The following is a 16,116-nucleotide window of genomic DNA, read 5'->3' as shown; positions in this document are numbered from 1 at the left end:
ATTCCAATGGTATTTTTCAAGTTTTCAAGGTTACTCATATTACACAAAAGTAACTGAAAGTACCTGCCATAATAACAAACGTATACGGATATACAACACTACCATATTCAGAAAACATAAAACATGCAGGTAAATAAAAGAAACTACAAGAAAGCAAAGCCTGATATATATATATATATATATATATATATATATATATATATATATATATATATATATATATTTTTTTTTTTTTTTTATTTGTGGGTGAAAACAAAACATGGAATAAACAAGATTCTGATACTTAAAAACATTTCTTTTTCACAGAAACATGGTAACATACATGGCAGTAAAAAAAAAGTTGCAATCATTTGTAACTGAAGACAGTAAGCACTCTTATTAAACAAAAAGCAAAAGCTGATTATATCAAATATTAATAGTAGTATGCAATTGGAGTCAGCTCATGCAAATCTTGTGAATTAAAACATTGCGGCTTAAGAGGAAAGGTAAAGCCAAAGAATGCTGCAGAAACCAGAAAAGCTATGGAGGTATGGAGCAGCTCCAGACCCACAGCCACAATCAGGTGCTGCTGTTGTTAAACAGCTGTGTTTTATTAGTAGGCTTGGGACTGATAAGAAGTGGATAATTATTAGAAAGGCTGGTATTGTACTAAGTGCCAGGGAGGGGGTTTTGTTCAGGTTCCATTAGACGCCTGTAAGCGACTGGCAGGGGTCACTGTCTTCAGTAGACTAACACAAGACATCAAAGGGAAGCACTCTAATTCTATGGAGCTGTTCATCTTCATAGGATTTGTGATACGCAGCACCTGAAAAAGCAAAAACGAACTATATCAATATGTTTGTAAGTGTGTGTTTGAATTGGAGATCTACAAACATTTTACCAGGATAAAGCCACCTCATTTCCAGGTGGGTCCCAGGAACTAATACATACATTTCTATAAACAGTCACAGTGCCAGTCTTTTTAACAATCACTGCCCTTCAGCCCCAAGACATATGTATTGAGTTTTTGCTCAAAAGAGCCAACTTCCCAACGTTTCGATATGCTTAACATATGTTTGTCAAGGGAAAGTGTGTTTGAAAACAAACAGTGGAGGCACTTACAGGCTTTTGATGCCGCGGCAACTACACTCACTTTATTCTATTTCAATCTATTAATGTGTTTGTAATGTCATTTACTACATAGTTAATGATATAACGATCGACTTTCCCTTTCTATTTAACCCTTCAGGCATCATGGTATTGAGTCTATCACACTACTGCCAATTGTAGGTCATCCATGTTATGTTATACAACATGCATGTCTCCATGGCTTTCCTCGAAGCTTAATTCAAATACATACTTACACAAATCCTTTAGCACAGCCAAAAGGTCCAAAAGGTAACTCCGCAGGCAGGCAAGCTACACGACAGGTCCCACTGTAGCTGGAACAACCCCAAGGCAGGCTTGTGACAACTCCTACTTCACCTGCAAATATACAGTACAAATAGGTGGTATAACTCTAATGGTAAAACACCTTTCTTTTTCCATACCCTGATAAAAGAATCTACAAATGCCATGTTAAATGATGAGGCACTACCCTTTAATGCATTATGAATGGTTCAATGGTACTCATAGTTCCTTGCTACATTTCTGACTTTGCAACGAACAGACACAATGTTAAATATTTTTTACCTTCTTTTTCCACCTCCTAAGATCAAGACACTGTTTAAAAACAATGGCATTTTCATTGCTGTGCTTGCTCTTCAAGACTTGCTTTCATTACAATTAAAAGAGTAATCACCAATATGTATTATAAAAGTAAATGGGACCCATGCTTAATAATGAGGCTAGTGCTAATAAGAGGTAAGAAAATGGATTGTAAAGCCTGTTCAGCACTCCTTTAATATACTGTGCCTATAGGAAGACTAATCAAGCCTAAATATATATAGCTGGCATACAGTCACACATTCAGACCTAATATAACCAATGGATTAGATGCGTATATGTTCAATAATTAACATAGAAGCATTCCCAAGTTGTATCTTGCATGACCAGTTCTTACTGAGTTTATAACAAAAAGCTTGTTTATACAATACTTTAATTGTATGAGTATGAAAACAAAGCAACATTAACACAGTACATTAAAAAATCCATTAAAACAAGACAAAGCACCATCTAATATCACCTGCTTACAATTCAGCCATGTTCTCTGAGACTACCTATACACACAACCATTGAAACGGAAAAATAAAACTTACAAGTTATTGCCAAGAATGCAAATAGAACCAAGAGAATGCAATTTTGACGGTTCATGGTGGATGAAGGTTAGGTATCTCTAAAACTGCTTTCCTGTGTATCTGTAGTCAACTGCAGCTGATCTTTTTAGACTTAATAAAGAGGGAGGAGCAGACTTTCGTGATGATGCTACTGCTACTTACATGCATATAACCAATTCATTGGACCGAGGGAATATAACTAAGCTCCTGTCTGACTTAATCACATTGAGAAAAAAAGAGGCCCCTTCATCTATTAAAATGTCTTTGGCACTACTTATCATGGGACACTCATTTACTCTGAAGAATAGCTACAGGAGACACAAAATGAGTTTCTCCTGATGTTGAAAATGTCGGACTGATGTACACCAGAAAGCATAACAAAAGACTGTTTATACATTTTTGGTGGGAAACGTTTAAAAATGGTATTTGATACAAAAATGTAATACTGCTGAACAACCTTCTTTTTGAAGACCAGTTCTTACAGTTTATTTTGAATTGATATTAATCGTTGTATTTAGACAGGTTTATCACTGTTTTTGTGATTTAAAACCTTAGGTTAAGCGTTTGCATTACGGGAAACCGAGGCTATTTGGAATAGGCACTATGTGCTTTGAATGGCCATTCAGATTAAAGTGTTAATTGTAACAAAACAAAAGTGATGAAACAGGGACAAATAATACAGTACTGTGAAAAACCAGAACTTCAAGGAATGGCTAAAGAGATATGTGTGTTCCGTTGGTGAAAATCAGTTTATTGTATTGAGGGTCTTCCCTGTAAAAATAAAAATATAAAAATTAAAAAAGGGCAATGAAGAAGCATTGTATTTGAATACTTTTAACTGTTTGGGGCCAGATGAGTAACGACATTATAAGTTGGGTTTCAATGAGGAAGGAAGAGCCTCTTGTTTGGAAAATGTACCTATTTCTCCAAATTTACCTTTTTGCCTTTGAAAAACGTGACAACACATAGGTGTAAAAGGACAACAACCAGGACAATTGAAGAAGGTAGTAAGCATGCCATCAACAGGCGCTTTAAGACCATGCAAGGTGTCATTGTGCTGTGATACAGTAGAGGGTTACAGATTGATTCATATCTGTTATAGGCCATCACAGCCAGAATGGCAAATTGAACAGAAGCATATGAATGGAGACAAAACATCTTAAATAAGCAGTCTATATAAGAAACAGTCCTAATCTGGGCAAGCGAGTAATACAAGAGCTTGGGGAAAAACACACTACTGCCAAACATTTCATTGACAGATAGACTGCATATAAAAATACACATGGGCTCATGGAGGCTTTTCTCTAAGGCAGTCACTGCAGTCAGCACTTGGATATAAATATCATTAGGTATGCCAGGAGGCAGTCTATCTGTCAGTGAAATGTTTGGCAGTAGTGTGCAGGTATCTGAAATCCTCCAGATCATCGTAGCCAGCCAGGAACAGAGTTGTGATGATGGAGGAGTTGATCATCTCTGGGGTCGCAGCAGTGGTTACAAATGAACCTGAAAGACAATATTGGTGTGACATCACATATCAGATCCATTGTTTATGCATTAAAAAAATCCTTTTACAAAGACATATTTGGCTGCTTAAAGATTCAAATGACATGGCTACTATAAAAGTGAGAAGAGTTCACAAAAAATATGACAGAAACAAAAAAGAAACCAACAAAGCCTAACCTGTGCACTTGTACACAGGCTGTGTAATTGTGGTCTATTAAATGTATGCGTTGCATTTTTTTGTTGTTGTATTGGTTACTTAATATAAAGCAACATGTCACTTAATATAACCTATGAATTGCACTGAAATTTAAAAATCTGTAAAGTCCATAAATGCAACTGTAAATTTTGCTTTCCATTGACTGCATTGTAATTGCATTAAAGGGTACATAAGGACCTTTTTATTTTATTGTGTTACACATATGTAACTGAGATGGATTTACCAATGAGCAGGAGGATGATGGGAAATGTAGTTCTGAGAGGTCCATGAGGGGACATGTGAAGCCGCCTTGAGGCAGGGAATGCAATTTAAAAGTTGAAAAAAGTGGTCAAAATGTAAGTAAATAAATAAATAAATAAATAAATAAATAAATAAAACAATACACACACCTTACGTAAACAGTTGCAGCAACACATGGGAACATGTAACACAATAAAATAAAAAGGTCCTTATGTACCCTTTAAATTGCATTCCTTTAAATATTTTTAATAGATTTTGCACCCCCAAGAAAAAAAAACCCACAACACGCTCCCTAACAAAACTAGTAAGAACACAGTTCAAAGACGCACGTCCGCCTTGTTCAAGTATGAATATTTTTTATTTCCTTGTTTTCGCTACAGTTTAACCAGAATAATCAGAAAGGGTTTAGTTTAAGTGACAGAGTGCCTTGAATCAGCCACACATGTTCAGTCATTTTGACAACCTGTTATTTTTGGCTTCATGGTATAATTTAAAGCCTCATCTAAACAACATACTGTACAGTGTTCAACCAATTTCAACAATGTGCTTAAAGATAAGTTACTTTTTACCCAATAGGAGGCTGTGTGGTCCAGTGGTTCAAATCCCACCTCAGCCACTGACTCATTGTGTGACTGTGAGCAAGTCACTTAACCTCCTTGTGCTCCGTCTTTCGGGGGAGACATAGTTCTAAGTGACTCTGCAGCTGATGCATAGTTCACACACCTTAGTCTCTTTAAGTTGCCTTGGATAAAGGCGTCTGCTAAATAAAGTAATAATAATAAAAGAAGACTGGGTCCTTTTGGTGTGTGGTCATACACTAAGTTACTTAGCATGTTTACAGGTCCAGTTATATGATCGACCTCCACAAAATTCCAGAAACATATCCTAATCACCTGTCCACCTCATTAAATGAAATTAAAAGACGGCCACAGTAGGTTTGCTACAATTATTCCTTCCACCATGACGAGCAAAAGAATAGTCTTTTAATTGGGGTAAGTGATTTGGGAAAATGAACTACAGGAGCCAAACCAGTGGCTGAAAATGGCCAGGCTGCACAATAACTACACAAGGGAAGTCATTAAAAGTTTTGCTGGGTATACTTTTGCTGAATATAGTTTGTAAAGTGTGGCCTACAGAAGCCAGATCTGAGCACTGTGATCCAAGTAATCCTGGGATCAGACTGCTAATATGTTTACTGCAGCCAGTAAACTGCACTAAGGTGCTGCTTGAATTGAAACTTCATGAATCCAACAGGAAACAACAGACTATTAGGAAGAGTGTGGAAAATGTTGAAGACATTGAAAACTCATCCTACAGTATGTAACTCTCAAAACTGCTTCATCACCACTGTGTTCTGTAATTTGTTGGTCCTTGTGTTTTTTTTTTGTTTTTGGTTTTTTTTAAATAAAATATAATTTAAATTTCAAGCCCCTTGGTCATGAAAATCACATTACGGGCCCAATTAAATTAACATTTTAACTTGATAAACACATCATTCCAAGGAAGATTGACCAAACCACGTTTGCTTGATTTGTTTCATTAAACTGTCATTTCCTATGGGCCCATTCACAGTATATAAAGCAAATGTTCTTTTTCTACATATGTCATATGTGAATTTCTCGTGTTTTTTGAAGGTTTGCAGCAGACTATCCTGTATCGGGAACCATAGATATACATCCTATTTGTTTTCTGCCATAAATGAGAATGTAAATGATGGCAAAATGTACATATGGGGAGAAACAGGAGCCAAGAAAATACATCTGAATAATTTGAGCCGGGACGCATTATAGCATTTATAGGGCTGTTGAAACTGAGCAGTCTGATGTTCAGCTGAAAACCTTAAGGCAGCAATAATACATTTCTCCAGAGCACTCCCCTCCAAACAAAAAAACAAGTGTGTCAATACGGAGGGTTACTGACAATCTAGTGCACTTAAAGCAAATGGAGCCCAAAGGGACAATGTTAAATATGATATCCCTCAACTGTAGTGTGAAACTCAGGTGGAGACAATTACTGCAATCCAATTACCTAAAAAAACACTGCACCTGTCCACCAGGGTTTAAGCTGAGAAAAGGCTGAGACGGTGCACCGCTAACTTATAGCTACTAGTGTAGAAACTTCCGCAGTCCAGCATTTACCCGCCAAATACTTACTTCAATTTAGAGAAGAATACATATTTTAAAATATGTAACTAGCACAGTATCTTGTAGAATGTTTAATTATGATTTTTTTTAATAACATAATATGCAAATCTTTTGGCAAATTATACTTTATGGTAAATATTAGATAGGGTTACCATACGTCCGTTTTTTCCCGGACATGTCCTCTTTTTTGGTCCTTAAATCTCCGTCCGGCCGGGTTTTTTAAATTTCTAAAAATCTCCGGGATTTTGCCCTGCTCTTTCCATTGAACTACAATTCCCAGTGTGCATATACCCTATAACGAACGGTGTGTGCCGTGCGTGTTTAGAAGAGGCCTTTAACGTCTGTGCAGTACGGAAGCGTATTGCTGCCACACATAAAATATATATATATATATATATATATATATATATATATATATATATATATATATATATATATATATATATATATCACGTAATTACGTGATATGGAGTTATCACGTAATAAGAACAAACTGAACTTGCATACAGCCTCGATCGTATTATTTACTTTAATAATATCTACTCTTTGGAACTTGCTGTTAAGGATTGTCAGCAGCTCCTGTGAGCTTCCACGAGGTGTTAGTTCCCTATCACGTAATTACGTGATCGTCATCAAGTAATTAAGTAATAATTTTTTTTTTTATGTGTGGCAGCAATACGCTTCCATAGTGCAGACACGAGCGTAGCCAACTGACACTGCAGAGCTAGAAGCGGGGTAAGTGGCAGCAGGTGCGAAATAGTCTAGAATTTGATTTGAAATTGTTGAACACTTTTATTTAAATGAAGACACCTACCACCGAACACAATGCCAAAACGAAAGTGTAAATTGACTGCAGTATTACTATTAAAAACACAATTTCCGTGTTTTCGAAGTGGTCGAGTAGAATTGGAAGCCGAGTGCTTGGTATGTAGAGCTGGTACTTACGTCTCTGTGGCAAATAAAGGTGCTATTGATTTACAATCTCATGTGGAATTGAGAAGCATAAGAAGGCAGTTCGAGGAGAGAGCTCATTAGCAAAATTAACAGATTATTTTGTAAAACCAGGCAGCAAATCAGAGGATGCTCTTACTGCAGCTGAGGGTGCTCTAGCATTTCACACCGTTAAGCATCACAATAGTTTCAAGTCAATGGATTGCACTTCTTTCTGTCTTGTTGAAGAAGACATTCCCTGAGTCTGAGAAATGTTCCAGTGCTCGAACCAAGACAGAAGCGATTGTTAACTCTGTGCTTGCACCGCGTTCTGTTGACACTGCTCTAAAAGCGCTTGAAGAAAATGACATAGCTTACTGTGGAATTGCTACAGATGGAAGCAATCACGGTTCAGTGAAAATATTCCCCGTAATAATTCAGTATTTTGACTGGAAGAACGGCGGTTTGCAGTCAAAATTAATCGAGGTCCAGAACACACCTAATGAGACTGCCGATACGATTGCGCAATACGTCAAGGAAACTCTGGAAAAGAACGGTTTGTTTGAGAAGTGTATCGCGTTTACGGGGGACAACTGCAATACAAATTTCGGATGACTCCGGCGTGATGAAGGAGGAAAGAACGTGTTTGCAAACTTAAAGAATTTGTTGCAGAAGAGGACTTTAATCGGTGTGGGTTGCCCAGCACACATTTTGAACAATTATGTCCATCATGGGGCAGACACACTGGATGTTGACATTGAGAACATTATTTTTAAAATTTACCAATACTGTCCGAACTGAGCATCTGAAAGAGTACTGTGAGTTTGTTGATATCAAATACAGAAAGCTGCTTTCTCACAGCAAGACACGATGGCTGTCCTTATTCCCAGGCATTACAAGGCTGCTACAGATGTTTCCGGCCTTTAAGTCGTTCTTTCTGTCACAGGACAAACTATCCACGGTGATTAAGACATTTTTCGAACATCAAATGTAGAGCGAGTTTTCTCACTGATACAAAGCCAGTGGACAAAGGAAAGGAACCACTTGACTGTTGAGTCGCTGAAAGGGATTCTACTTGTACAGTACAGTTTCAGACAAACGTCTTGCAAAGACTTTCATGCCTACTTGATGAGCAATCAACCACTGCTGAGAAAGGTGCGATCTACAGAGAAGTATGCATGGGCACATCAGGAGGAAGAGGACTGAAAAAGGACTGGTGGATGTAAAAAGACATTTAAATTCGTTGTTTTTTTTAGGCCATTACACTTTTTTTTAAAAAAAATAAATAGACACTGAAAGGGATCACATTTCAGGCAAAGACTTTCTTTTATGGCTACTTGATGAGCACATCAGGAGGAAGCACAGAAGAAAATGACTCCCCACATGTAAAAAGGTACATTTAAATTTGAATGACATTGATTTCTGAGGCTATAACACTTGTTGTAGATGTGTAGACGTGTAGTACACAGTGTATATATATATATATATATATATAATATATATAAACACATATTAATACAACTTGAGTTGGTAGATACACCAACCCCCCCCCCCCCCCCCCCCCCCTCTCCAGAGTGTCCTCTTTTTTGTAAGTTCAAATATGGTAACCCTATATTAGATGTATTGTGACAGCTATCCCGAAGTCTTTCGTGGTAAATGTGCTTGTTATGTTACTGTTTTTTCCTACTAGTGTGCATTCCCTATGCTTATTAATTTTAGTATACTTTAACAATAGCATATATTAATCCATACTCTAGAATGGTACTTTAAAAATATGTATCTGAGTGAGAATTAAACATGCTTTCTATTTACTGAATATTGTCTCTGAAAGTGTAAATGCCTCTCACAGTGCGGCCTGTGTTTTTTATTTTTGTTAATAAAGTTATCAGTTGACAAGTGAATGATCAGCTGGATTAAAATGGCTGCGCCCTTAAAGATTGTAGAATTTGGACGAGTTTTGGTTTGGTGAGTGATTTTCGGATAATAAATGGTTCAAAAGGTATTTTGAAAAACTAAACTTTATTAAAACAAACATGATGCGTCGTTCCACTAATACTACGCTAGGTCTTTAAAAACACTGTATGTGTATAATAAGTCGTTCAGGTCTCAATACCTTCTGAGGCAATGCGTCCTTTAAGTTTAAGTTTGTTTTTTCACCTAGTTCAAACTTGTGTTTGATGGCTAAGGGTATTAATCTAATATACTAACAATACATTGCCTAGTACCCTAAAACATGCGTAAAAGCAGCACGTATCGTGTGAGCACAGATGGTTGCATATGCAGGCAGATTCTCCTAGATCGGCAGGAACTTGGTGATAAGGTTGAGAAATGATGGTAGTTTTGCAATATAGCAATTGTGTTTTACTTGCTCGTGACCTTTCAAGTCTCCTTCTTAAAACCATAGGATCGTTGTTACTAATCTAATATTTGTAATTGGTGCAGTAAAGTCCTAGATGTCTAAAGCAAAGCTTTTAGTTTTTTTTTCTTTTCTTTTTTTTCACTTGTTTCTTTTTTCTGTTTCCAGCTCCTTGTTATGAGTGAAGCTGAGGGGTTGCTGCTCTTTGTAAACATTCTGGATATTGCATTCATCACTGGATCAGCACACTCAACAGGGGCAGGACATATATTATTGAAAACATCTATGACGCAAGACCAAAGCGTAGCTTTCACAACCAGGGATGGAAACACGTGTACAGTGTAAGAGTCTCAGTCTCATAGAACAACAGAACAAGCACTGAACAGATTTATATGTGACTTAACTCAAATCTGATGATGAAAAGATATATATTTATTAGTTGCTAAAAAACATAAATAATGACTATTCCAAGGTCAGCTATTAGGGTGGTTAACTTGGGACGGATTCCTTATGGACGTGCCCTGCAGGTCCAGCAACATTACATCCGTCAGCACCTGGATTCCCTGACCTGCCCTCCCGACCAGCGGCCAAACACCCTCCTCTTGTGCGAGCACCGTCCAGTGTACACCATCGGCATCAGGCAAGCCCCTTACCCTACCGACGAGGAGGAGAGACTGAAAGGTCTTGGGGCTGATTTCTTCCGGACTCGTCGTGGTGGACTGATAACCTTCCACGGCCCCGGGCAATTAGTGTGTTACCCCATCCTCAATCTGGGCTGCTTTAAGAAGAGTGTCCGCTGGTATGTTTGTGAGTTGGAGAGGACTGTGATTAACCTGTGCAGCAGGTTTGGGATCAAGGCTTCTACATCCCCTGATACAGGGGTGTGGGTGGGGGACAATAAGATTTGTGCTATTGGTAAGTATCGTTTATCATTTAGAACGACTAAGATATGAAATACAGGGTTCTTAGAATTACTTATAAACACTTTATATTTTCTTTTAACATTAACCTGTAGTTGGGTATGAACTGGGATCCCTAATTGCTAGGCTTTTCCTCAATTGTTGCATTTTGACACAAAGCAAGGCCATGGCGTTTGTGAAACTTGGTAACATAGAAAAACATTAAAGATATATGACATGTTGAGATATGTGTTTTGCATGAAGGGCTTCAGTTATGATAATGTTCTGGGAATATTCCAAGTTTCTGTTTTCCCCTTTCAAGTCTGTTTTTAACTCACTTTTCACCAAGTGTTTGCTGTGTACAATTATAACCTACGAGCCAAACCAACAGAGTTAAAGCATCAAGCTGGAATTCATGTATTGTATTTTGGTACTTCGTGATTCAGTTTTATACCATTCTTTTCAGGAATACACTGTGGAAGATACATCACCTCGCACGGCTTAGCGTTGAACTGCAACACTGACCTGACCTGGTTTGAGCATGTCGTCCCCTGTGGGATTGTGGGTAAGGGAGTTACCACTTTGAGTCGGGAACTGGAGAAGGAGGTTTCTGTCTCGGAGACCACACAGCCCTTCCTTGAAGCCTTTGCAGAGCAGTTTAATTGCACTCTTTCAATAAACTGAAGGCCAAAAAGAATAAATGATCCTCATGAACAAAAATACGCACAAAGCATTTTTATTTTTGAGCCTGTGTTGCCTGATTCCAAAATCACCATTTTCCCCCCAAGCATCTGCCTTAAAGTTTCTTCTGATATTAGAAACAGGAAAGATTTGAAGATGCAGCGTCCGTGTGAATGTCTCTAGGAATGCATCCCTGTCCATGTTTGTCATTAGATGATATCAAATCCTAACTGTATTGTTTTGTGCAGTTTGGATTACCTGTACTGCACTGTTAGATCCTTTGCTGCCATCTGCTGACATAGAATGATATTTCAGTTTACAGTCAGTGGATATGTTTTAGCCAAAGCGACAGATGGATCTTGATTTGATTGCTGTACTGTACAATAAAGAGTGCTGGTCATTTATTACTGCTTGTAAAGTGTGACTTGTACAAAACATTGCTATTTTTTGTGTTTTTGGTATAAACTACTTTGAATCATTAATATTAATAAAACATCAGTTTGTATATTAAATTAGTACAGCAGCTCTATCGAAGCATGCCTGTATGGCATATTTTATTTTTTAGGAGTTTAAAGGATTTATTATTTTATGGCACAGATTTCAGTTGCTGAAATATGTAGATTATAGGACTGTTGTTTATCTACACAAAACAAATGAACATTATTGAATATTAACACCAGCATAATCTGCCAAGCTCATAAAGATTGGCCTATGACCTTTTCTTTTGTCACCCTTTAAATGTCTGCAGATCTGACTTCTGAATTACCAGGTAACTCATCAACAACTGAAGTGTTATCATTTTATTGACCGAAAGGAGTGTGCATGTTAGCTGCACGTCACAACAGCCTTTGTTATATGCCTCAGACACATGGAGTGGAAGAGTTCCAATATAAAATACAGTGCTTATTACTCAATGAGGAAACTAGCACTACTAAGAATATTACTAAAAAAGATCTGTGATTTAGATAGATGGATTGGTAATTTTCCCTGTAAAGGGTTAACTGAAGTGCTCCGGCTTCTTGGGGGTGGGAATTTGTTTCAGTGTTTTTAGTGGGTGTATTTGCTCTTTGTGTGTGGCAGCATGCTCATAGGTAGCACTAGTTGTACACAAAGGATAGACTCGTGAGAGCCTGCGGATCGTTTCACATTTCATGGACAAGGTTCTTGACAAAGAAGAAAGACAACATCTGTAATCAGGTAAAGCAGAATGATGCGTGTTTCATTGTATGATACAGTACACAGTTAGACACAGTAAAAGTAAAACATGACTTAAAGGACTACACTATTAGTTCAAAGGATCGACTACTTCTAGCAGGTGATCTGAGTTTTGTAATTTTGCACAGAATATATATGTATTTTTTAAACAATTCCTGTTCGTGTTGCAGCAAAATTTAGTTGACAAAGAAACTGCTTTCCTGGCTCCAAGTTGATTAACAAGTTAAGATTACAGCATCCATTCTATGGCTATTTGATCGAGGATGTTCTTTGGTTTAGAAGTATGTGGGTTAGGGCCTACACATCCAAATAAAATCACGGCTTTTGTCTTCTCGGAATGAATTCACGCAACGTGTGAAATTTTAGTCAATGTGACGATTTGAATTGTTTGAAAGAAATCGCACAGTAGTTGATCTGATGGTAGTTGCTCACTATAATTATAACACATTTCTCTAAACTAAAAGCAGCATTTAAAAACATGAATACAAACAATAAATCGAAGCAGAGGAATAGTAGTTTGATATTTGTAAATTAAATGAAATCGTTGTTTTAATGAATAGTTCTGTAAATGAAAGGCGGGGGCGGTGTCTCCAGCACAAACCTGGTACTTAGATCATTTGTATAGGATTTTGAATGGTTGCCCTTGACCTCAGATGATTTAGTGTAAAGGATAATGTTACCCCTGCTATATATTTTGTAAGGTGACAAGCTGCACAGTTGCTAGTTGTGGCATGGACTATAAAAGGCATGATAGTTCAAATCATATCACAATTTAACTGTTAAACCAGAAACACCATAAAATAGTAAGGGTAATGTAAAAAATAAAATTATAATTTGTGACTTTTGAAGCTACATGTTCTCTTTAATAAATCCAGAACACTCTTAAGCTTCTCATTAGCATAACAAAGTTCTCTTCTCACTTCTCATTTAGTTGTAGTTGCATTCATTTTCCAGACTTCCGTTTTTTTTTTTTCGGCACGTTCATTTCACTTTAACTGAAGTTGAATTTCATGTGGAAAATTGTAGTTTTGGACTATTGCCGAAGAACCTCACACTTTGGCGATAATCTAACCACTTCAAAGGGTGCTTAGATGTGTTTGCACACCTTCAAGTGGTTAGATTAGCACAGAACTGAAACATTACAATAGGCCCATTCAAGGAAAACATTCAATATTAAATATAAGTTTATTAAAGGCAATGTAATGTGAACAAAAACACAGAAAAAGTAAACATGCCACAATCACGCCCGAACACAATACTGAATTATTCATTGTGTATTGCAGAGGTTAGTATTTGTGGTTGCTGTGGTAGATGCTTTTTTCAAGTGTCATCAGCTGTTCTTGAAACCATTTATTTGTTATTCATCAGGAATTTGATCAATGAATTTGATCAATAATCACAGTACTCGGTGTTCTGTAGTACCCCTTTGTAAAAGCACTGGCATGAACAGTATGATAAAAGCATGAATCATTGTAAAATGAGAGACATACACAAGCTCAATCAGCAGCTAAAAAGGGGAAATGGCTAATAAATTAATGTCACGCACTTCCATCTAGTATGTAGGCTACATAACGTATGTGATGTTTAAAAAAAATAGTTACAGCAAACATGCATTTTAATCAAAATGTCGCTGACTGCAAAGCATGTTGGCCAGTAGGGGAAGTAGCTGGTTACTGACCGGAAAGCTGAAAGCAGATTTCTAAGCATGGTATGGTACAGGATATTTGTTTTTCAAAAGAAAATACATATTTACACGTATGCCAAACAACCCTACACTTCAGACTGGTAATTTTTTTTTCTTTTCTGTATCTATAACCCCAAACCGTGTGTATCTTCTTTCAGAGGGTTTCTCTTCCAGGCAGCATGGGCAGCCTCCACCACACACTGCGGCCCTTGCTCTCAGAATCTCAGCTGAACAACACGCAGGCCAGACCCTGTGTCAAATTCAGTGACTACAACTCTTCCAGGGCTGCTGCCCAGGACCACCACTCCTACATATACGTCGTCTTCATCCTTCTGCTCTTTGCTGCGATTGTGGCAGGCATGGTACTGGGCTACACGAGGGTCAAAAAGGTGGACGAGGGACAGGACCCCTACCAGATATACAAACAAAGAATTGTCCCAGAGAACGTATGAGCAGAACACGCAACCTTTTAAAAACAACAAACTCCTCTTTTATTTTGCAAAGTTAATTAGGACTGAAAGATTTTTTATTATTATTATTTTTACAGTTTGGTTCTGTTTATTGCAGATTCCAAAATTCTTGAAATATCACATGCATTTAAATATACCCGTTCACTGCAAAACTGCCTGCCTAAGTGTGTCTTTTGTCAAGCAGAAATTATGCAGTGTGGTGGTCACAGCAAATATCTGCCACAGTTCTGTACGATGCTATTCTAGTTGACATCTAGTGGCCGATGTATGTACTGCAGGCATTCTGATTTTAATTAAATGTACACTGGAGAAAGTGCATTTTTTTAAGGCATTTGTTCATCTACTTATAGATTCCTGTGACGTTAAATGCATTGTGCTGGTACATTTTATTACAACATCTTCCAATTTGCAAATTGAAAAACAAGAAAGGTGTTACGCACATTGGAAAAAAGAATACAGCCATCAGTATTATCAACTGATTAGCTTTCCACTTCCATGCATTAAATATTAAAAATAGCTGAAAAAAGGTAGTTTTGGACACATAATAAATATATTGTTCATTGACATTTTTTTCCATTGCTTTATATGGTGAAAAAATTGTATCCTCATATGAGGCTGTCATGCATTGGCGTCTTCCATATGTCCCTGTATAAAGACTAGAAGAGAGTTTTTTTCTATCTGTCCCCATTATGAGGTCACCATGCACGAAAGAGTTAAACCAGATAACTACTGTTGCCACTGCCAAGCAACTGATAACCCACACAATCAGTTCACTGTTATTTATTCATAATTTAACATGCTTACAATCAGTCGTCTGACTTCAACCGCACCATTTCTTTGTCTGATATTGCCCCCCCTGTAGATATTCAGGGAATTGTTATTTGCATGTGATAACCTTTAGCCTGATCTCTTACATTATGCATTGTACAAGTTACTGTAGTCATTCATTATCCCTGCTTTTTCAAATGGAAATCTGCCAGTTTCCAAATAAAAAAAATAAAAAAAATAAAAAGCAATTCTGTGCCAGCTGGGGTTTGTAGAATAAATGAAAGGACACTAGTTTGCTCCAGAGTATTACTCAGACACTCTTATCAAACCATGAGCACAAGTCACCATTAAAAGCTTTCACTAGTTACCAAGCTAGACATGCTGGTTGTTATTGTTCTCCAAATGTGGTCAGATAATCTCAAACCAACAATTTGATATACACCTAACAAATTTGCACAGCTTTCATATTTTATTATTGTACAAATGTCAAACCAGTACATACAAAACTAAGCAAATAAAAGGCAGTTATCATTTATCAATGTAGGTTTAACATTGCTGTAGGTTTAACAATGACGGTTTACATTTGCAAGACTAACATTTTTATTGTAGCGCTTTTTGGAAGCCTGAATTCAAAACATTAATTTCAGCTGACAATTACTACCTTTGTTTCTTATTTGCTGCTGTTCATGCAGCACATTTGATAACTTCTACCTTCTTTTTATTATTATTAGCGGAGGTGTTTACCACAAATAGA

The 16,116-nt window shown here is 37.2% G+C and overlaps 2 protein-coding genes across 6 annotated transcripts; one reads left to right on the top strand and one right to left on the bottom strand.

The window, feature by feature from the left end:
• Window positions 1–242: 242 nt before the first annotated feature.
• defbl1 (defensin, beta-like 1) lies at window positions 243–2,292 on the bottom strand. Its single transcript, XM_059030547.1, has 3 exons — window positions 2,238–2,292; window positions 1,344–1,464; window positions 243–805 (listed from the first exon to the last, which is right to left on the bottom strand). The coding sequence occupies exons 1-3, from the start codon at window positions 2,290–2,292 to the stop codon at window positions 781–783; spliced, it is 201 nt and encodes a 66-aa protein (XP_058886530.1). The 3' UTR covers window positions 243–780.
• A 6,859-nt stretch (window positions 2,293–9,151) lies between these two features.
• Window positions 9,152–14,540, top strand: LOC117972956 (putative lipoyltransferase 2, mitochondrial). Of its 5 annotated transcripts, none has more exons than XM_059031055.1 (5): window positions 9,152–9,288; window positions 9,814–10,560; window positions 11,011–11,109; window positions 11,974–11,994; window positions 14,283–14,540. In XM_059031055.1, exons 2-5 carry the CDS (start codon window positions 10,104–10,106, stop codon window positions 14,390–14,392), a joined length of 687 nt encoding a protein of 228 aa, XP_058887038.1. In that variant the 5' UTR covers window positions 9,152–9,288; window positions 9,814–10,103; the 3' UTR covers window positions 14,393–14,540. The 5 variants fall into 5 exon arrangements, with proteins under 5 accessions (XP_058887038.1, XP_034779415.2, XP_034779416.2 ...); XM_034923524.2 differs by having other exon boundaries at window positions 9,155–9,254; XM_059031056.1 differs by lacking the exon at window positions 9,152–9,288 and adding an exon at window positions 9,325–9,623.
• Window positions 14,541–16,116: the final 1,576 nt, after the last annotated feature.

The sequence above is a fragment of the Acipenser ruthenus genome, chromosome 9, assembly GCF_902713425.1.
Source record: "Acipenser ruthenus chromosome 9, fAciRut3.2 maternal haplotype, whole genome shotgun sequence".
NCBI classification, from domain to species: domain Eukaryota; kingdom Metazoa; phylum Chordata; class Actinopteri; order Acipenseriformes; family Acipenseridae; genus Acipenser; species Acipenser ruthenus.
This window is presented reverse-complemented; position numbering and strand designations above follow the sequence as displayed.

Bases quoted from the DNA above. Each gene is read 5' to 3' on its own strand.
- LOC117972956 (XM_059031055.1), top strand. From the start codon at position 10,104: ATGACTATTCCAAGGTCAGCTATTAGGGTGGTTAACTTGGGACGGATT. The intron at 11,110-11,973 runs GTAAGGGAGTTA...AAATGTCTGCAG, and splicing joins CGTCCCCTGTGGGATTGTGG to ATCTGACTTCTGAATTACCA. The intron at 11,995-14,282 runs GTAACTCATCAA...ATCTTCTTTCAG, and splicing joins TCTGACTTCTGAATTACCAG to AGGGTTTCTCTTCCAGGCAG.
- defbl1 (XM_059030547.1), bottom strand. From the start codon at position 2,292: ATGAACCGTCAAAATTGCATTCTCTTGGTTCTATTTGCATTCTTGGCA. The intron at 1,465-2,237 runs GTAAGTTTTATT...GTATATTTGCAG, and splicing joins TGCATTCTTGGCAATAACTT to GTGAAGTAGGAGTTGTCACA. The intron at 806-1,343 runs GTAAGTATGTAT...TTGCTTTTTCAG, and splicing joins GGCTGTGCTAAAGGATTTGT to GTGCTGCGTATCACAAATCC.